The 15,416-nt window shown below is 41.6% G+C and overlaps 1 protein-coding gene across 7 annotated transcripts; it reads right to left on the bottom strand.

The window, feature by feature from the left end:
- Nucleotides 1-2,261: 2,261 nt before the first annotated feature.
- RBMX (RNA binding motif protein X-linked) lies at nt 2,262-14,963 on the bottom strand. Of its 7 annotated transcripts, none has more exons than XM_081897247.1 (11): nt 14,825-14,963; nt 12,738-12,864; nt 12,446-12,552; nt 11,593-11,761; nt 9,985-10,104; nt 9,233-9,347; nt 8,490-8,615; nt 8,301-8,402; nt 7,112-7,212; nt 4,434-6,618; nt 2,262-3,267 (listed from the first exon to the last, which is right to left on the bottom strand). In XM_081897247.1, the coding sequence occupies exons 2-10, from the start codon at nt 12,844-12,846 to the stop codon at nt 6,308-6,310; spliced, it is 1,260 nt and encodes a 419-aa protein (XP_081753373.1). In that variant the 5' UTR covers nt 12,847-12,864; nt 14,825-14,963; the 3' UTR covers nt 2,262-3,267; nt 4,434-6,307. The 7 variants fall into 7 exon arrangements, with proteins under 7 accessions (XP_081753373.1, XP_081753376.1, XP_081753375.1 ...); XM_081897250.1 differs by having other exon boundaries at nt 7,112-7,197; XM_081897249.1 differs by having other exon boundaries at nt 8,301-8,396.
- Between the last annotated feature and the right edge of the window lie 453 nt (nt 14,964-15,416).

Genomic DNA, 15,416 nt, shown 5'->3' with positions numbered 1-15,416 from the left:
GCTTCTACTGGAGTGAGCAGAGCAGCAGTAGAGGTTACCGTACTTACTGCTCTGCACTTAAAGCCACAAACGGATTGATTGTGGGGGGTTGGGGGAGGTTACCAGAAACAGACTTTCCTCTGACTGGTGGAACAGGTTAGTATGCATTTGCATAATGGTTTCTGGTCTTCTATGATAACTTCAGAAGAAGTAGGAAGGGGAAGAGCTCTTGTGACGGATGTTTTGCTGTGAGTATAGAGGTGCCCTTATCCTGCATCTCTCAAATGTTTACTTTGCATGCCGCCTAACATAAAACAGAGACCTTGACTACTCTTGCAGCAGAATGAGCCAGTAGAGGGGATCATGGGAGATGCCCTTGAGTATTCCCCTGTGCAAAAATAATAAAAAGCTCACCAGTAAGCAAGTTAAGCCCAGCCTCAGCCTTGCTGCTCTAGCTTTTTAAATGCAGGACTCTTTAAATGCAGGAATCAATTAAAAATGTGGTCCCCCGCCTGCAGTCCTGAGGTGATACAGGGAAGTCTACCTCAGTCCCTGTCACTTCATTCTCACTCTGTTCCCCACAGCAGATAGACCTGCACAGGAAATGTTAAAGAAGTGTTATAACTTTCAAGACAGCAGCCATCTTTTAAGAAACTATATTTAAGGCAGCTGTAATTCTGTTTAAGTTTGAAATAAAGTATGTTTTTTAGGCATCAGATCACAAAACACACAAAATTTGCATTTAAAGTCAACATATCCGCTCCTGCTGTATACTCCCTAAAATTGTAATGTGTGGACACAGGAAACATCTATCGGACAGCTTTGGTTCAAACTCATTATTGACTGCACTTGAGGGCAAACTCAGCAGGTATTCCTTTGCATAAGCCACCACACATGCAGGTTAGCTCCCATGACAGGTTACAGCTGCCAGCATGGCCAATCACTAGGGATGGAAGTTGTAGTCCAGCAACATTTGGAGGCCAAAAGATCCCTTACCCAGTGTGTAAAGAATGCATCCACTTGTGTACATTCACACAATGCAAAAATGTGTGTACCTAATCCCAATTTAAAGGGGAACTCAGACCCAGACCAAATATGCTGGGCAAGGTAGAAAAATGAACAGATAATTGCTCTTTAGATCCACTCTGCTACCCTAAACCAGGGGTGGGAACCTCAGACCCAAGAACTTAATGTAGCCCTTCAGACCTATGCACCCCCGAGACTCTCACCAGGCCTGTTCTCCAGTGTTTTATAGTAGAATGCATGGCTGAACAAAGCCTTGTCTCTTGTAGGCCTGGATGGAGATGTGTAGAAATGTCTACTTATGAATGACAGTCTTTACAAGCTAGAAAAGGGCACATAATTTATTGCTAGGACAATCCCCAAAATGTGGGCAATATGTGACTTATATTGCAAAACCTGTTTTTAGTGAAATGTGATGGCATTGATGCAAAATTGTTTTAAAGTGTTTAGACGTGGTTGACACCATTTTTTCCCTAACGGTTTCTTCCCCTGCCTTTTAAGCAACACATTTCTCAGCTTAGCAGCAGCACATCCTACTTTGTAATGCACATGGCACATCTAATGGTCGCTTACAGCTGTTTTTAAAACAGCAGCAGGCTCTGTCTTCCTTTCTTCAGTTACCCCCTCAAAAACAGCAAGCAGTTTACAATTCCACAATAGCGGTGCTGACCACATTAAACCTGGCTGGTCTCCACCGAAATTCAAGCATCAGTACTGTAGTTATTGCTAAGATTGTCTGGGTAGTCAATTTCTTGGGACTCTCCTCTGCTGCAGCACTATAGCTCAATTCTTGTCTAAGGACAGGCTGTAAATGTGGAGCCACACTCATGTAAGCACTGAACCTCCAAGCTCCTCTCTACTTTCGCACTTGTAAGAAGGGGTTCAGACAAAGCATGAGCTACAAAAGGCCTTCTCTTGCCCATCACTGGAGCTTTCTTCAGAAGTTAAGCTCAGTATGAGGGCTTAAAAATGTGTATGAGACCCCCCCACACAGCGGCCTCGCCTCCTCCACCGAGCAAGATCTGATGCTCTAGCAGAATGTGCAATTACCAACATTCCAAATTCAGGAGAAGTTTAGAAGTCTCTCTTGGCTCATATAGGAAGGTTGAGGGTTGAATCAACAGGGACTTATTGAGGTTAGTGCGCTCCCTAAATTTCCTCCATCCATTTGAGTTCAGCCTATGTGGCACTGTGCTTCATTCTGAAACTAGTACCCCCATTTAAAAGACAAACAACTTTGAAACAATGGAACGAGTCTTAGAAAAAATGAACATTTTTATTCCAACAATGGATTTAATACAATTATCTTGATTAGTGGAACTTTAAAGTTGTCAGAATCTCCATTTTGGGGTTGGGACCTTTTTCTGGTTGACATGTCTGTTTGAACAAGGCAACTTCTTACATCTGTAACAGTAGCTCACTTGGAACCACAAGAAAGACACCCCAAGTTTTCTTCATTACCAATCTTCACACCTTTTTTTCAAAACACATACAATTTTGTGCTTCCTGAAAATGCTCTAGAGAATGCCCAAGGCATGTTTATTTCATTTGCCTTCTAGCTCTAAACATTAATTTGCCAAGCTGTAAAAATTATCCCACATCTATCACAGATAACACTTCAGCTTGCCTCATACCAAAGACTCAAATACAATGTTACAAGCATTTAACTTGCAGGATTTGAGCCATTTACAAACTTTGTTTTTAAAATTTTCAACAAACAAAACATAACATACATGGTTGAAGACTCCTGGTTGAAATCCTGCAAAGTGAAAAGCAAGCAAGGCAGAGAGCTCTTTTTTGCATTGGGTTCAAGGCTCTCTGCCTTGCTTGGGATGGGGGTGTTGAAGCCCTCCTGGCATGCCAGCTCTGGAAACCCTGGGATGTTCAAGTGTGTGGGAGTTCCACAGGCTAGAGAGTAAGTGTTTTTGCGTATATATGGAACCCCTGGAACCAAACTCCTGCAGAAGATGTGATCATATAGTATTGTACTGCCAGAGTAGCACATTACATGCCAACAACTTCTGCTACACAGTATTTGTAAGAGGACACAAACAATCTGTATCCAGCTGTTTCTGACATTTAGGCCTCTTCCTCTTCTCTTCTATGAACATCCAATGCTCACAGCAATGGCTGACACTGGCATTTAAGATCTGACTTCCCTCTGAAACGTCTTCATTAAACACTGTAGACATATTTAAGCTGCTCAGCAGCTGCATTCTCCATGGGCATCCATTCCTCAAATGTCAGCCACAATTAACCTTGTACCTAAGATGAAAAGAGTAACATTAGCTGTATCTCAAAAGGAAGTTATCAGAAAATTATGATTTGCTCAGGGACAGTCATGAATAGGTATGCTTTGATGCAGATAACAAACTCAAAATACAGACTGTATAAACTACTATGGTCTACAACTCAACACTTTTATCAAGTGTTATTTTACAGTCAGAAGCGGGCACATGATCCTTAAGAGATAGAAGAGGCTTCTTCTAATACAGCACAGACAAACCAAACCAAACCCAAACACATTAGATATTCAAGGATCCTTATTAGGTGCAATGTGACTGCTGAAAGCCTCATTCTGCTCACTGCTAATGTTTGTTTTTTGCAACTGTTTAGCTATGGCAGGCATAGGCAAACTTAGCCCTCCAGATGTTTTGGGACTACAACTCCCCTCATCCCTAACAGGACCAGTGGTCAGGGATGAGGGAAGTTGTAGTCCCAAAACACCTAGAGGGCAGAGTTTGCCTGTGCCTGAGCTATGGCATCTGCTATGGGTGGGGTAGGGGAGAGAGAGAGAACTGAAGTGTTGTTGTTTTTTTCAATTCCGGCAAGCTTCCCTAGATGGATGACTACGTCTTTGCCATGGACGTCTTGCTATTTTTCTGCTGTTTTTATTTTATTTCATCCATCAGCTTGGGACGTATGTGGAAGGTGAAAAATAGTAATACTCCCAAGACTACTGAACAGCATGTCTGAAATCCTGGTCAAACCTTTTAACCAGTTTTCATCAGAGATTAAAGTCTACAGCTTTCTATGCCACCATTATGGGCATTCCAGGTATCAGGGCAACAAGTGAACTGAACCCTGACAGCATGTTTAACTCATTTACACTGGTATTGAAGTCACCATTCCTAGCAGAGCCTCTCCAAAGCTTGCACTCCTATCAGTGGCATCTGCATATTATTTTCCCGAAATGCCATTCGCAGCTTCCCTTTAAAAGAAATCTAGTTTATTCTCTCTTCTTCCTTCAGAAATTGCAAAGGCTAGATTCCAAAACAGGGTGGTTATTTATTTACCCAAATTGAGCAGCCAAGAACTCACCACAAACTTCACTGAAGGTATCAGCAATTTAAGTTGTACACTCTATCTGCCCATCTTTAATTTGCAAAAAGTATGCAGGGTTCCTAACATTGCATTCATCCACAGCTTACCTGTTGTACTATCAGAGTAGAAATCCATGTTGTCCACCAGCACTGCCATGCACCAGGTCACATCTTAAAAACAGCAGTCATCCTGCAACAATTAAAACAGGCATGAAAAATTATTCTAGCACAAACTGCCCAAGCCCCTAACCACCCCCAGAAACACAGCAAGAACCCCTGCATTTGCCAATTAACCTGCTTCAAGCGCTAATGCTTTAAGTTTGAGAGGTGGAAGGTTCACTGGATTGGAATGAACTGGAATGGCTTATGGATTCTCATTTCCTTTCCAATGGTGCTTTTCATGGTAAATCCATAACTTGACTGGCATATGTTTTGAGGATTATAGCAGAACTTTAGTTGGAGGTCTTCAAGTCTTACTACATTTCAAGAGCATCTTTTGGACTTCCTGGCTGCACCTGGGTCATGACAACTTGCCACAGGTTCTGCTATTTGTATCAAAACTGCCCGCCCGACTTAGTACAAAGAAGTCAGGCATCCACCTAAACATCAGGTTCGTATTAACGGCTTGTCTGAAATTCCCCAAGCTGGTATAGATTTTGGCTATTTAAGCCAATTTCTGATTTGTTAGCATTTTAATTTCCTAGTATAGTATAGTACAAGCAGTTGTTGTTTTTTAAGTTCTTCATCGAAACATAGTGGGCAAAAAATAACCCCTCCCAACCCTTTAAAGAAATGTTTGTCTACAGTGAGTTGCTTTCTTAGTGTTGCTTTCAAAAGCTTTGTGCTATACAGTTTCATCTAAGATAAGGTTATGTTGAATTTGTAAGGCTTCGCCTAAGGCTATCCAGCAGTTTTTCCATTGGGTGCTGCTTTAAAATTTAAAAGCTTCCATTGCCATGATGTACAGCATGTCCTACCGTATTTAAGGACAGTAGTTCTGGTTTCAGTTTGACTAGACTGAAAAACTAGTTTGCTTTGCTTACCATCTTTGCTGTTTCACACGCATTTGATGCTTTAAATCTGTTGTGGAATGCTGAAAGTTGAAACTTGTTTATATGAAGCCATAAGCCTTTCAGAAGTTGGAGAGAAAGACTTCTTTGCTTATCTTATTTTCTCCATTTTGCCTTTGGAGTCAAAGATGTTCCTTTAAAAATGAGACACTACAGGATTGCAAAAATTTGAAACAGTAAGAGCAAGTACCGTTTTGCAGCTTCTTTGATGGAACTGGCCAAACCTCTTACTTACAGATCTGTAGCTTGCTTACTACAGGTTAATAGGTTATTTTGGGGGGTGATGTTCTTGCAAATTCCCAAATGAAATATGTAGAAAGGAACAACGTACATTCAGCATTATCCGTATGTCGTTTTGATTTAATGACTGAATGGTATCCTGAATTTTTACACAAGACTGAAGAAATTTTCTATTTTGGAGCATTGTGTGCATTTCAGCATGGAGAGGATGTTTTAACATTTTAGTTTGGCACACATCCCACCACCCTCCAAAAGCTAAAATGGGTTTGCTAGAAAGAAGGCACACGTTTGCATGTGTAGAACGATCCATGGCCATTTTAGATGGCTGCACGTTGTACGGGAAGCCTTAAGGTTGCCGGTTTCATGGATGAGGTGAGAGCGTTGCATTTCAGGGTTAACCTTTACTTTAAAAAGTTACAACACTAGTACACAGGCTAAAAATGTCATACATTAACATCTGCTTTCTGAGACAAATATTAACAATTTTGAAATGAAATTAAAACAAGTTTACTTTCTCCTCACAAAAAACATTAAGTAATGGAGGGGAACTTAACAAGCAACATTAAAAAAGATAAAAACATATGTTTCAGTAGTCCTCTGGAGTAAGGAAAGAATTTCCACATTTCATTTGTTGGAGGAAAAAACTGATTTGGTCCAGCACTTTAAAAGGTTTCAGTATCTGCTTCGGCCTCCGCCTCTATCAGAGCGGCTCCCTCCACGGCCGCCACCTCTGGGTGCTCCGCGGCTGGAGCTGCTGTAAGAATCACGTGGAGGAGCATAACCCCTTTCCATAGAAGGGGGGAGGCCTCGGTCTTGTCTTCCCACACGATCCCGGCCACTTGAGTAGACATCACTTCTGCTGCTTGAGTAACTTTCTCGACTTCCACCATACCCATCTCGGGTGCTCCCATAATCGTCATAGCGACTGCTTCCACCATAAGATGGAGGGGGCCCTCGTGCAGGTGGAGCACTACGTGAGTTACCTGCAGGTTCAATGGTCAGGTAATAGGACAACACTATAAATCATATCACCACAACTTTACATCTGAGTTTAAAAGAATTTGTATCAATGGTGTCTGTTACTCTTTTGTATTAACTGAAAGTTTTAATATAATCTCACATGTTGGGACATTTGGCAGGGGAGTATCGGATAGTGAACGAAATAAAGGCTGTTTGAAGACGATGATATTTCTCAAGGCAGCTCTTTTTGGGATTATTCCAGAACAGCTTGCTATTTTTACAGCAGAAATTCCACCATTTTTTTCCAGTGATAGATGCAATTCAGAACAGTTGAACTTTTGCTTCGTTAGTTTATGGGAACTGTAATTCAATCATTTTGTTAAAAATGAAGTACCGGTGTATTTTCACTGCAGTGGACAAGCCCAGAATGCCAATTCCCCACTTAAGTAGATGCAGTCTATTAAGTCAAGAGTGAGGCCTACTGAGTCCCTTAAGACCTTCAAAATAAGCACTTACCATAACTCTCATAGGAATCTCTGTATGAGCCCCCACTTGGGTGATCAGAGTAGTCCCGGTCACGCCCTCCATAGCCATCACGATCACTGTAAGAGGAATAACTGCTGGGGTTTAGTACAGGCCACCACTAGGTGAGTTTTGCACAGAGTAAGGTAGCCCTTTCACTTATACCCTGTTCTTCCTCAAAAGAATCTTAGATTTGGTTCCCAAGTAGTCTCCCATCCAAGTGGTTTTGAGATGACCCACCCTTTAGTCCCAATACCCTGCCTGATTCAGTCTAAGTACACATAACTAAAATAATCAAAGATCTATCTATCCTTGCCTCAGTTACCCTCCCACTATTTTCTTTGTGTCTACCTAAGTCGCTTGGGGTAAGAACTAGCCAAAGCTGTTCTTTGCAGATCATCATGAATATCAGGGGTGGTAGTCAGAAGATAGATCTGGATCTATTAGTAGATCAGAAAAGATTTGTGATTCCCAATTATAGCAGCAAAATGTAGAAAGCGTGTGGCAACCATTAATGGATCTGTGCGTAGAACATGAGCGCTGTTCAGTTGAACTCCTGGGCTCAAAATTCTTTAATTCCAAGTACATCATTTACACTAGGTTCCTGTTAATAGATTCCTAGGTTTTAGTTTCAAATAAAGTATATTCTAAAAGCCTGAAATCTGCCCCATCCCTGATAAACATAGATGGTGCTCTAGAAAATAATGACATATAGCTTCCCATAGACCTACATTATTCACCTTCACATGGCTGACTAGTGGCTTTAGAACTGCGTAAAGAAAGCCAACAATTGTTCATGTGAGGTATGGAGATTTCGTTTCTCTTCTGTAACGTAAGAGGGATATACATGTTCTTGTAGCACCTTAAATATAAACAGATTTATTATGGCATAAGCTTCCATGGACCACATTCCACTTCACCTGACACATGAAGTACTATCCTTAGTTGCAAGTAGGTATGGTAAGACTTCAAAAGTGTCTGATGAAAAGGACTGTAGTCCACCAAACCTTCTGGCATAATGAAGCTGCTCAAGGTGCCACAAGACACTTGTTATATTATTGTGCTTATTGTTTGAATCAAGTAGAAAGAGGCACGCTGCAAACTGAAACATAAGCTTGACTAACTTGTTGAATGAAATATTAAAAGATTTGTTTGAGAATACACAAAAGTGAACGTTAAGTACCTGTAACCTCTTGAGGGATACTCATCACGTGAACGGGAATGACCATAGTCACGGTAGGCATAATCTCTTGGAGGTGGAGTATATTCCTTTGTGTCTCTGGAACTTGCCAATTGAACAATGAGCTTGACTAGCTTGTTAATGGAATATGAGAGATTTGTTCAACAACACACAAAATCGAACATTAGCTACCTGTAGCCTCTTGAGGGGTACTCATCACGTGAACTGGAGTGACCATAATCACGGTAGGCATAATCTCTTGGCGGTGGGGCATAATCTCTTGTGTCTCTGGAGCTTGGATAGTCCCGACTTGAATAGCTATGGAAATGAAAACTAAAGTATTTTTTCCGGTAGTGAAGTGCAGGAGCTCCTCATAACAGCTCACAGCCATACGCTCAAGCAAAGTCCTAATGCAGCAGCAGACACCCCACCACAAAGTGGAGGAGACGTAGTGTAACATCTAATTAGACTTGGCTGACAAGTCATAGAATACTGAACTTCAAAAGGTGGTGTAGCCACTAGCATCTTAAACTTAGGTTGCAGAAACCTGAGTTAACATCTCTGATTAGCATTTAGCTTTAAATAAGAAATACAACAAATTCTACAATTACTTGCTACAATTTAAATGGCTAGCATTAAGTACAAATTCAATTAAAATAGCCGGCCACTTTGATTCTCCTCTTTCTTCCTTTATGCAGATAACAAATTGTTCATAAACAGTAAACACCGAAAGCCTCATTATCTCATTGATTTGCCAGAACAAATCAACTGTCTGGTTGTCCTAACAGATGGGACACGCCCAGTCCAAAAAATGTCCCAGAGATGTGCTCCCCTTACACCCTTTCCATTAAATCACTGCTTCTGCAATCAAAATGCATTAAGTTCAATAATTAAGTTCCTTGATCTGTAAAATATCCAACAGGGTTTGATTTTACCTGTCTTTAGTACTGTAACCATCATCTCTTGGAGACAAATAGACATCTCTTCGTGATGGCAGTGGTTCTCTGCGTGGCGGTCCTCCATAACTGTCTCTACCACGTGAAAGGGGTGCTTAAGTAATCAAGCAGAAAATGAAATATTTTTGAAATAAAGCCTTCTGAAAACAAGGTATTAAGAAAGAAATTTGTTCCCACCGTGAGATAAGACCACACCATACTGGATCAAACTTTTCTGTGGTGGTTCAAGTTCAATACAACCTCTATCAGCAAGATGAAGAGATAGCAAAGTCCTGCATTATACTAAAAGTAAAGTTGCTTTCAGTTCTTGTAAACAGAGGCCTAGTCAAACTAAGCATACATCGACAAGGGCTGACTAGTGAGTATTTAGCCCATATTCTACAATTCAAGATCCCTTTTCAAATGTGTTGCATACGACCCACATGTGGAGATATGCTGAACACCGCAGTCATCCAGCATAACTAAGGAGTGTCAATGCACACCTCTTAATCCAGCAAGGGGTATCTGCCCTAACACAGAGACACTAGCGGGGACTTGCTCCCAACATAGCACTGCTGGAGGGTCCTGGAAGCAGCACAACTACCTTGCTATTTCTGAGTGCCAGTAAAACTCAGCACAGTTGTAAAAGCCTTTCTCCAACCACCACAAATTTGTGGAACCATGCAATGGACAATAAAAAATACTTTATTACATTTACATGCTGTTTGGCATCAAAGTGATAAAAAAATTACCTCTGCCTCCCATTCCACTACTGCTACGAACAGGTCCAGAAGGAGCAGGTCTTTTAGGTGGTGGGCCACCGCTACGTGGGGGTGGACCCCTTTTCATCGGTAGAGGGCCTCTAGAAGAACCTAAAAGAGCAGCAATGTGTCAGCTAGATAACAGAAACAGGATTCCTCAGACAGATCTGCCTCACTGGGAGCACAATGTACCACTGTGGCAGTACCCATGATACACACAGAATATTGCTGCACTGTCCCTTCCCAGAGAGAGAGAATGTCATTTGGAACAGAACTGATTCTCAGCAGCTGTTTCCAATAATTTGAACTACTATGATTTTATTGTTCCATTTTAATGAACTTGTTGTTTATTTATTTGCTGCTGTGTTTGTTATTACAGGGATTGCAATACCTGTTTTTTAATGTTACTATGAATTTTGTGACCCCCTTTGAGCTCAACATTTGTTGTGGGAAAAGTAGAAGACAAATATCAAGCAAATCAAACCTTTGATTCTAAAATTTGGAGTTCAACGAAGCAAGACCATGGATTACAAAAGATTCAAATTGCTATTTATTGTTTAATCTCAAAACAACAAATAATGCAGGACAGCTATAAACAGCAAAAATCGCTGACAATAGCTTATACGCAAATACTAAGAAACTCACCTTTGTTTAAGACATTAAAAAAACCAACTGTGTGGAGCAGTACAAACTGTTTCAACATCAAAAAACATCAAAACACTGATTGAAGAGCAACATCAAAACATTGATTGAATAACTTTTGCCTAAGCTTGCAAAATTTCAGTTAAGGCATATCACCAATTTGCTTAACATGAGATTAACCCCTGGACCAATTTCCAAAATACACCTCAATGTTTTAAGCAAGCCTACAAGTTTGCTCACTTCATCTCTATACCTGAGTACATCAAACACAAGAACAGCATTCATCCTGTGAAATAGCAGGACGGCAATCTTTTTCCAAACTTCCAAAAAGGGTAAAATAACCACCAGAAATTCATCATTTGTATTGTGTCTAGAGCTGGGTGATATATTGGTAAAGTGAAGCGGTATCTGTTTCAGACATTTTGAGGGGCTTCTTGCCCCTCAGCCAAGCAGTTTAAGGCAATATGGGGCCTTACTTAACTGCAGGGCATTGAATATGTATCTAGGCTGTTTATTCCTCTCCTAAGGTGGAGAAATGCAGCAGCTGAGATATATCATGATGTTTGGAATGTATCAGTATATCACAATATTTAGCTGCTGATATACAGTGGTACCTCGGGTTACAGACGCTTCAGATTACACACTCCGCTAACCCAGAAATAGTGCTTCAGGTTAAGAACTTTGCTTCAGGATAAGAACAAAAATCATGCTCTGGAGGCACCGCAGCAGCAGGAGACTCCATTAGCTTACCTGTTCAGGTTAAGAACAGTTTCAGGTTAAGAACGGACCTCCGGAACGAATTAAGTACTTAACCCGAGGTACCACTGTATAAGAATGTTGAAAACCAGGTATTGCACAGTCCTAATTGTGTCTTGATTTTGAGAGGAAGCTGTAAACCAGCATTCTCTATGCAGTGGCTTGTATGCTGCACCATTACACATGGGAAAACACACATACCCAAATAACTCCCTCTTGAAGGAGGACCCCGTGTTCCACTTCCACCTCTTCCGCCTCTAAAACCTCTTGGAGGACCTCTGCTCCTTGGAGGGGGAGGGGGCCCACGTCTACCGGTTTCAAAGGATGGCTTGGTAGCTTGTTCAACTTTAATTGATCTTCCGTCTAAAGACTGAACAAAGGAATCTAACTCAGCATTAATTGCAAATGCTTTTTGTAGGACAGAGTGCCTTAGTTCTTATCCCTGCTCTGGTTTCTCGCAAATACATTTGGTTTGGTATTATGCAGATAAAAAACCTAATTTAAAAAAATGAATATATTGTTTTAACCACATTTTGTAGACCACTCAAGGATTTAACCAAGCAAGGTCAACTTAAAAATTGAACTCATATTCTACGGCTACATGCTTTCAGTATGTGAATCTTATTTGTTTACATACAATTCTTCTAGATCTTTAGTTTCCAAGTGTATTCAAACCAATTTTCAGAAGCAAACGTTTTGCCATGATGTGCATGTTATTAAAAAGTAACAGTCTCTACAGGTATTTTCTAGAAATAACTGATTGAGCCATCACAATCAGAAAACAAGTTTCGTACTTAATTTAAGAGTAGCCCATAGAATGCCCGTACTAGCATTTTTGAAGAAAATATGCCATCAGGCTTTATTTCTCTTAAGGCTAACCCTTAACATCCTTAAACAAATTCTCTTAGCATCCCTAAATGCTATTACCCAAGCATTCACTCCATTATAACACATCGCTGAACTTGTCTCATTAACTGAATAAAAGCAACTCTGTCAACCAATCAATCCAATCACCCTCAGCTTGACACTCTGCAATTAACACATTAGTTACTACCTTTCCATTCATATCTCTGGCAGCATCCTTGGCATCTGCTGGACTCTCGAAGGTAACAAAAGCAAACCCTCTTGATTTGTTGGTTTCACGGTCTTTCATAAGGAGAACTGAAGAAAGACAAAAGTGTTATTCCACTTTCATCATAGAATGATGTATCCCAAATTGTACACAAGCCTGCTCAGAACTTCTTAGAGGACGTATAAGCTCTATCATTTCAACTGATCAAAGCTGTTAAGTTCATCAAAGCAGACCTTTAACTTAATATTATGCCCTAAAAAGGCTGTGTGCTTACCCTCTACTATATGGCCATATTTGCCAAAGACAGATTCAAGAGCCTTCTCATTAGTCTCTGTGTTCAGCCCACCAATGAACAGCTTGCCAGGACGATCTGCTTCAACCATTTTGACACAGTTTGGGATCTGGAACAACACACATTCAACTTGGAACAGGGGAGAAGCTTGTGTCCTTTGGAAATATTTGACAAAACAACAGGATAATTCCTCAGACAGCAATATGCAGATATTGAAAAATCTGATTAGGGCTTGATGGTTCTTATCAGCTTGTCCATGCCCTTATAGTTGCTAAACAGAAATGGCAGCATCCTTTCTGTGGTGACCAAGGCCTTGCTTAAAGGCATCTAATTGAGAACAAATATTGACACTACAAACACAGTGCCCCAAAATCCAGAAAAATGGCCCTTTAATTACTACCTGCAAGCAAAAGCTCTAATGCAAGAAACTGTTACAATTTTAAAAAAAGAAAAGCAAACCTAATTTAAGATAAGGAAACATTCACAGGGGAAGAAAATACAACAGCTCCCCTATGGTTTTTTAAAACTGAAAAAGGTTGAAAATGCACCACAGTGGTTACTACAAAGGGTCTCCCACAGGGATATTTATTTATTTATTTTGCTTTTTGAAAACTTTATTGAAATTGATTAATAACAAAACATTCTTTTGTATGTTATGTCCAAATATACTAATAAAAATCTATTCAAACTTATACAATTCCTTTCACCATACATTCTTATTCATATACATAAGACTTCCACCATCACTTCCCACTGTATTTACCATTTCTTTTTTTTGTTGTACTAATAAGTTGTTACTTTTTTCTTTTTATGTTATCTTATACGTCCTTACATCTTTTCGTATCCATTTGCATTATTTTTTGGTATACTACACAGAAATATCCCATTAAAAGGAAGGCGGGGAAACTCCTTAGCCCTTTTATTGAGACAAGGAATACATTCAGAACTCTACTGAACTGTTCACTAAACAATAATATAAACAAGTAACTTCCGAATATATTAGACCACCACTATTCTATGCCTTGCAATGCTTCTATATTCCACCATCACAACATTATTGGCTAAAGGCTCAGTGAGGAACTTTCAGGATTTAAAAAAACTCTCTTCAACAAGGTCCAACACAGTAAGCTGATTGGTACATCCAGCTCAGTATTGTCTGCTCTCCAGGGTTTCAGGGGTCTTTGCCAGTCCTGCCTAGAGATGCTGGGGACAGGACCAGAGACCTCCTGCCTGCCAAGCAGATGCTCCACCAATGAGCTACAGACCTTCCCCCAAACTTTCACTTGAGGCTTTTGCTCTCCCCTCCTCCACCTTTGAAAATTTATTTTTAGACTCTTAAGCCCAAGGACAGCGGCTGCCATCATAAAGATTTATGCTTTTATAATAGTGATTTTATAAGCCGCTCTCAGAGCCTTTCTTGGCTACAATAGAGAGGGGGGAGGGAAATTCGGAAATTAAAGAAAAGCAAGCAACTGAATATACCCAAAATGACAAAAGGCCACATTCATGTAACCCTGCGGCCGCGCATGCGCGACGCTGAGACCGCCAAGAATAGGGGAGGGGGTGAAAGCGCATTCCATTAAGACGCAAGAAAAGAACGAGTCGCGCCTGCGCAGTCGCGGTTTCCAGCGCCCACCCGGCGCCCTCGCGCGCGATGCGCACTTCGGAGAAAGGGGAGGGGGCCACAAAGGAGGGGGTGAAGGCGATCGCAAAATGGCGGATTTGGCGACCCTCCCTCCCTCCCTGCCAGCCCAGCCCCCCTTCCCCTCCCCCTCCGGCTCACTTTTCCCTCAGGGCTGGCCCAAGGCGGCAATCGGCCCCCGCCCGCCCCTCCCTCACCGTTTAAAATGGCGCCTCCGTATGAATGAGAGGGACGGGCGTTGAGAGGGCGTGCGCGTGTGCGGAATTAAAAAGGAATAAACGGGAGATCGCAGAAGGCGAATCTCCCCCCACCCTCACTGCCGCCGGTGTAAGCAATCGGTGTGTGTAGGGGGTGGACAATAAAGCGCGGGCGATTCGAAAGGCGTGCGCGCGTGCGCTTCTCTCTCGCCCCCCCCCCGCGAGCTTACCTCCAAACCGCCAGTAGATCAGCAACGACGCACTGAGAAGGAACAAAGGAGCCGAGGGCCTTTATATATCTGACGTCAGCACGTTCGTCTCGAGACCAGAAAGCCCGGATGTAGGAGTGAAAAGAAGGGGGCGGGGCAAGCAGGGACACACCAGGCAAGAGAGGCGTGGCCTTTTCAGATAGGAGGAGGGCCGTTTGCTCTGGCGAACAGGTGGTGGGTGGGTGTGTTGCAGCTTGCTCTGGAGAACTGTTGGGGTGTGTGAGGAAGGAAGGAAGGAAGGAAGGAAGGAAGGAAGGAAGGAAGGAAGGAAGGAAGGAAGGAAGGAAGGAAGGAAGGAAGGAAGGAAGGAAGGAAGGAAGGAAGGAAGGAAGGAAGGAAGGAAGGAAAGACAGAAAGACAGACAGAAAGAAAGAAAGCTCAATCAGCACAAGCACAAGAATACAGTATGTTGTCATAAGAGAAGCCTTGATCAGAGAGGGGAGTTAATAAATGAACCTCTCAGTGTTGCGTACAGTATTTCTATGCTGACAAAGAATGCATCTTTTTACTTGTATCTTTTAAGAACGTAGCTGAGGAATGCAACTGTGGACTC

This window comes from Podarcis melisellensis (genome assembly GCF_964234715.1).
Source record: "Podarcis melisellensis genome assembly, chromosome: Z".
NCBI lineage: Eukaryota > Metazoa > Chordata > Lepidosauria > Squamata > Lacertidae > Podarcis > Podarcis melisellensis.
This window is presented reverse-complemented; position numbering and strand designations above follow the sequence as displayed.

What these genes read in the sequence shown, in the direction of transcription:
- RBMX (XM_081897247.1), bottom strand. Translation starts at nt 12,846, where the DNA reads ATGGTTGAAGCAGATCGTCCTGGCAAGCTGTTCATTGGTGGGCTGAAC. An exon ending in TTCAAGAGGGAGTTATTTGG is followed by an intron (nt 10,105 to 11,592) that starts GTATGTGTGTTT and finishes CTGCTCTTTTAG; the next exon opens with GTTCTTCTAGAGGCCCTCTA. An exon ending in GGTTACAGTACTAAAGACAG is followed by an intron (nt 8,616 to 9,232) that starts GTAAAATCAAAC and finishes TCATTTCCATAG; the next exon opens with CTATTCAAGTCGGGACTATC.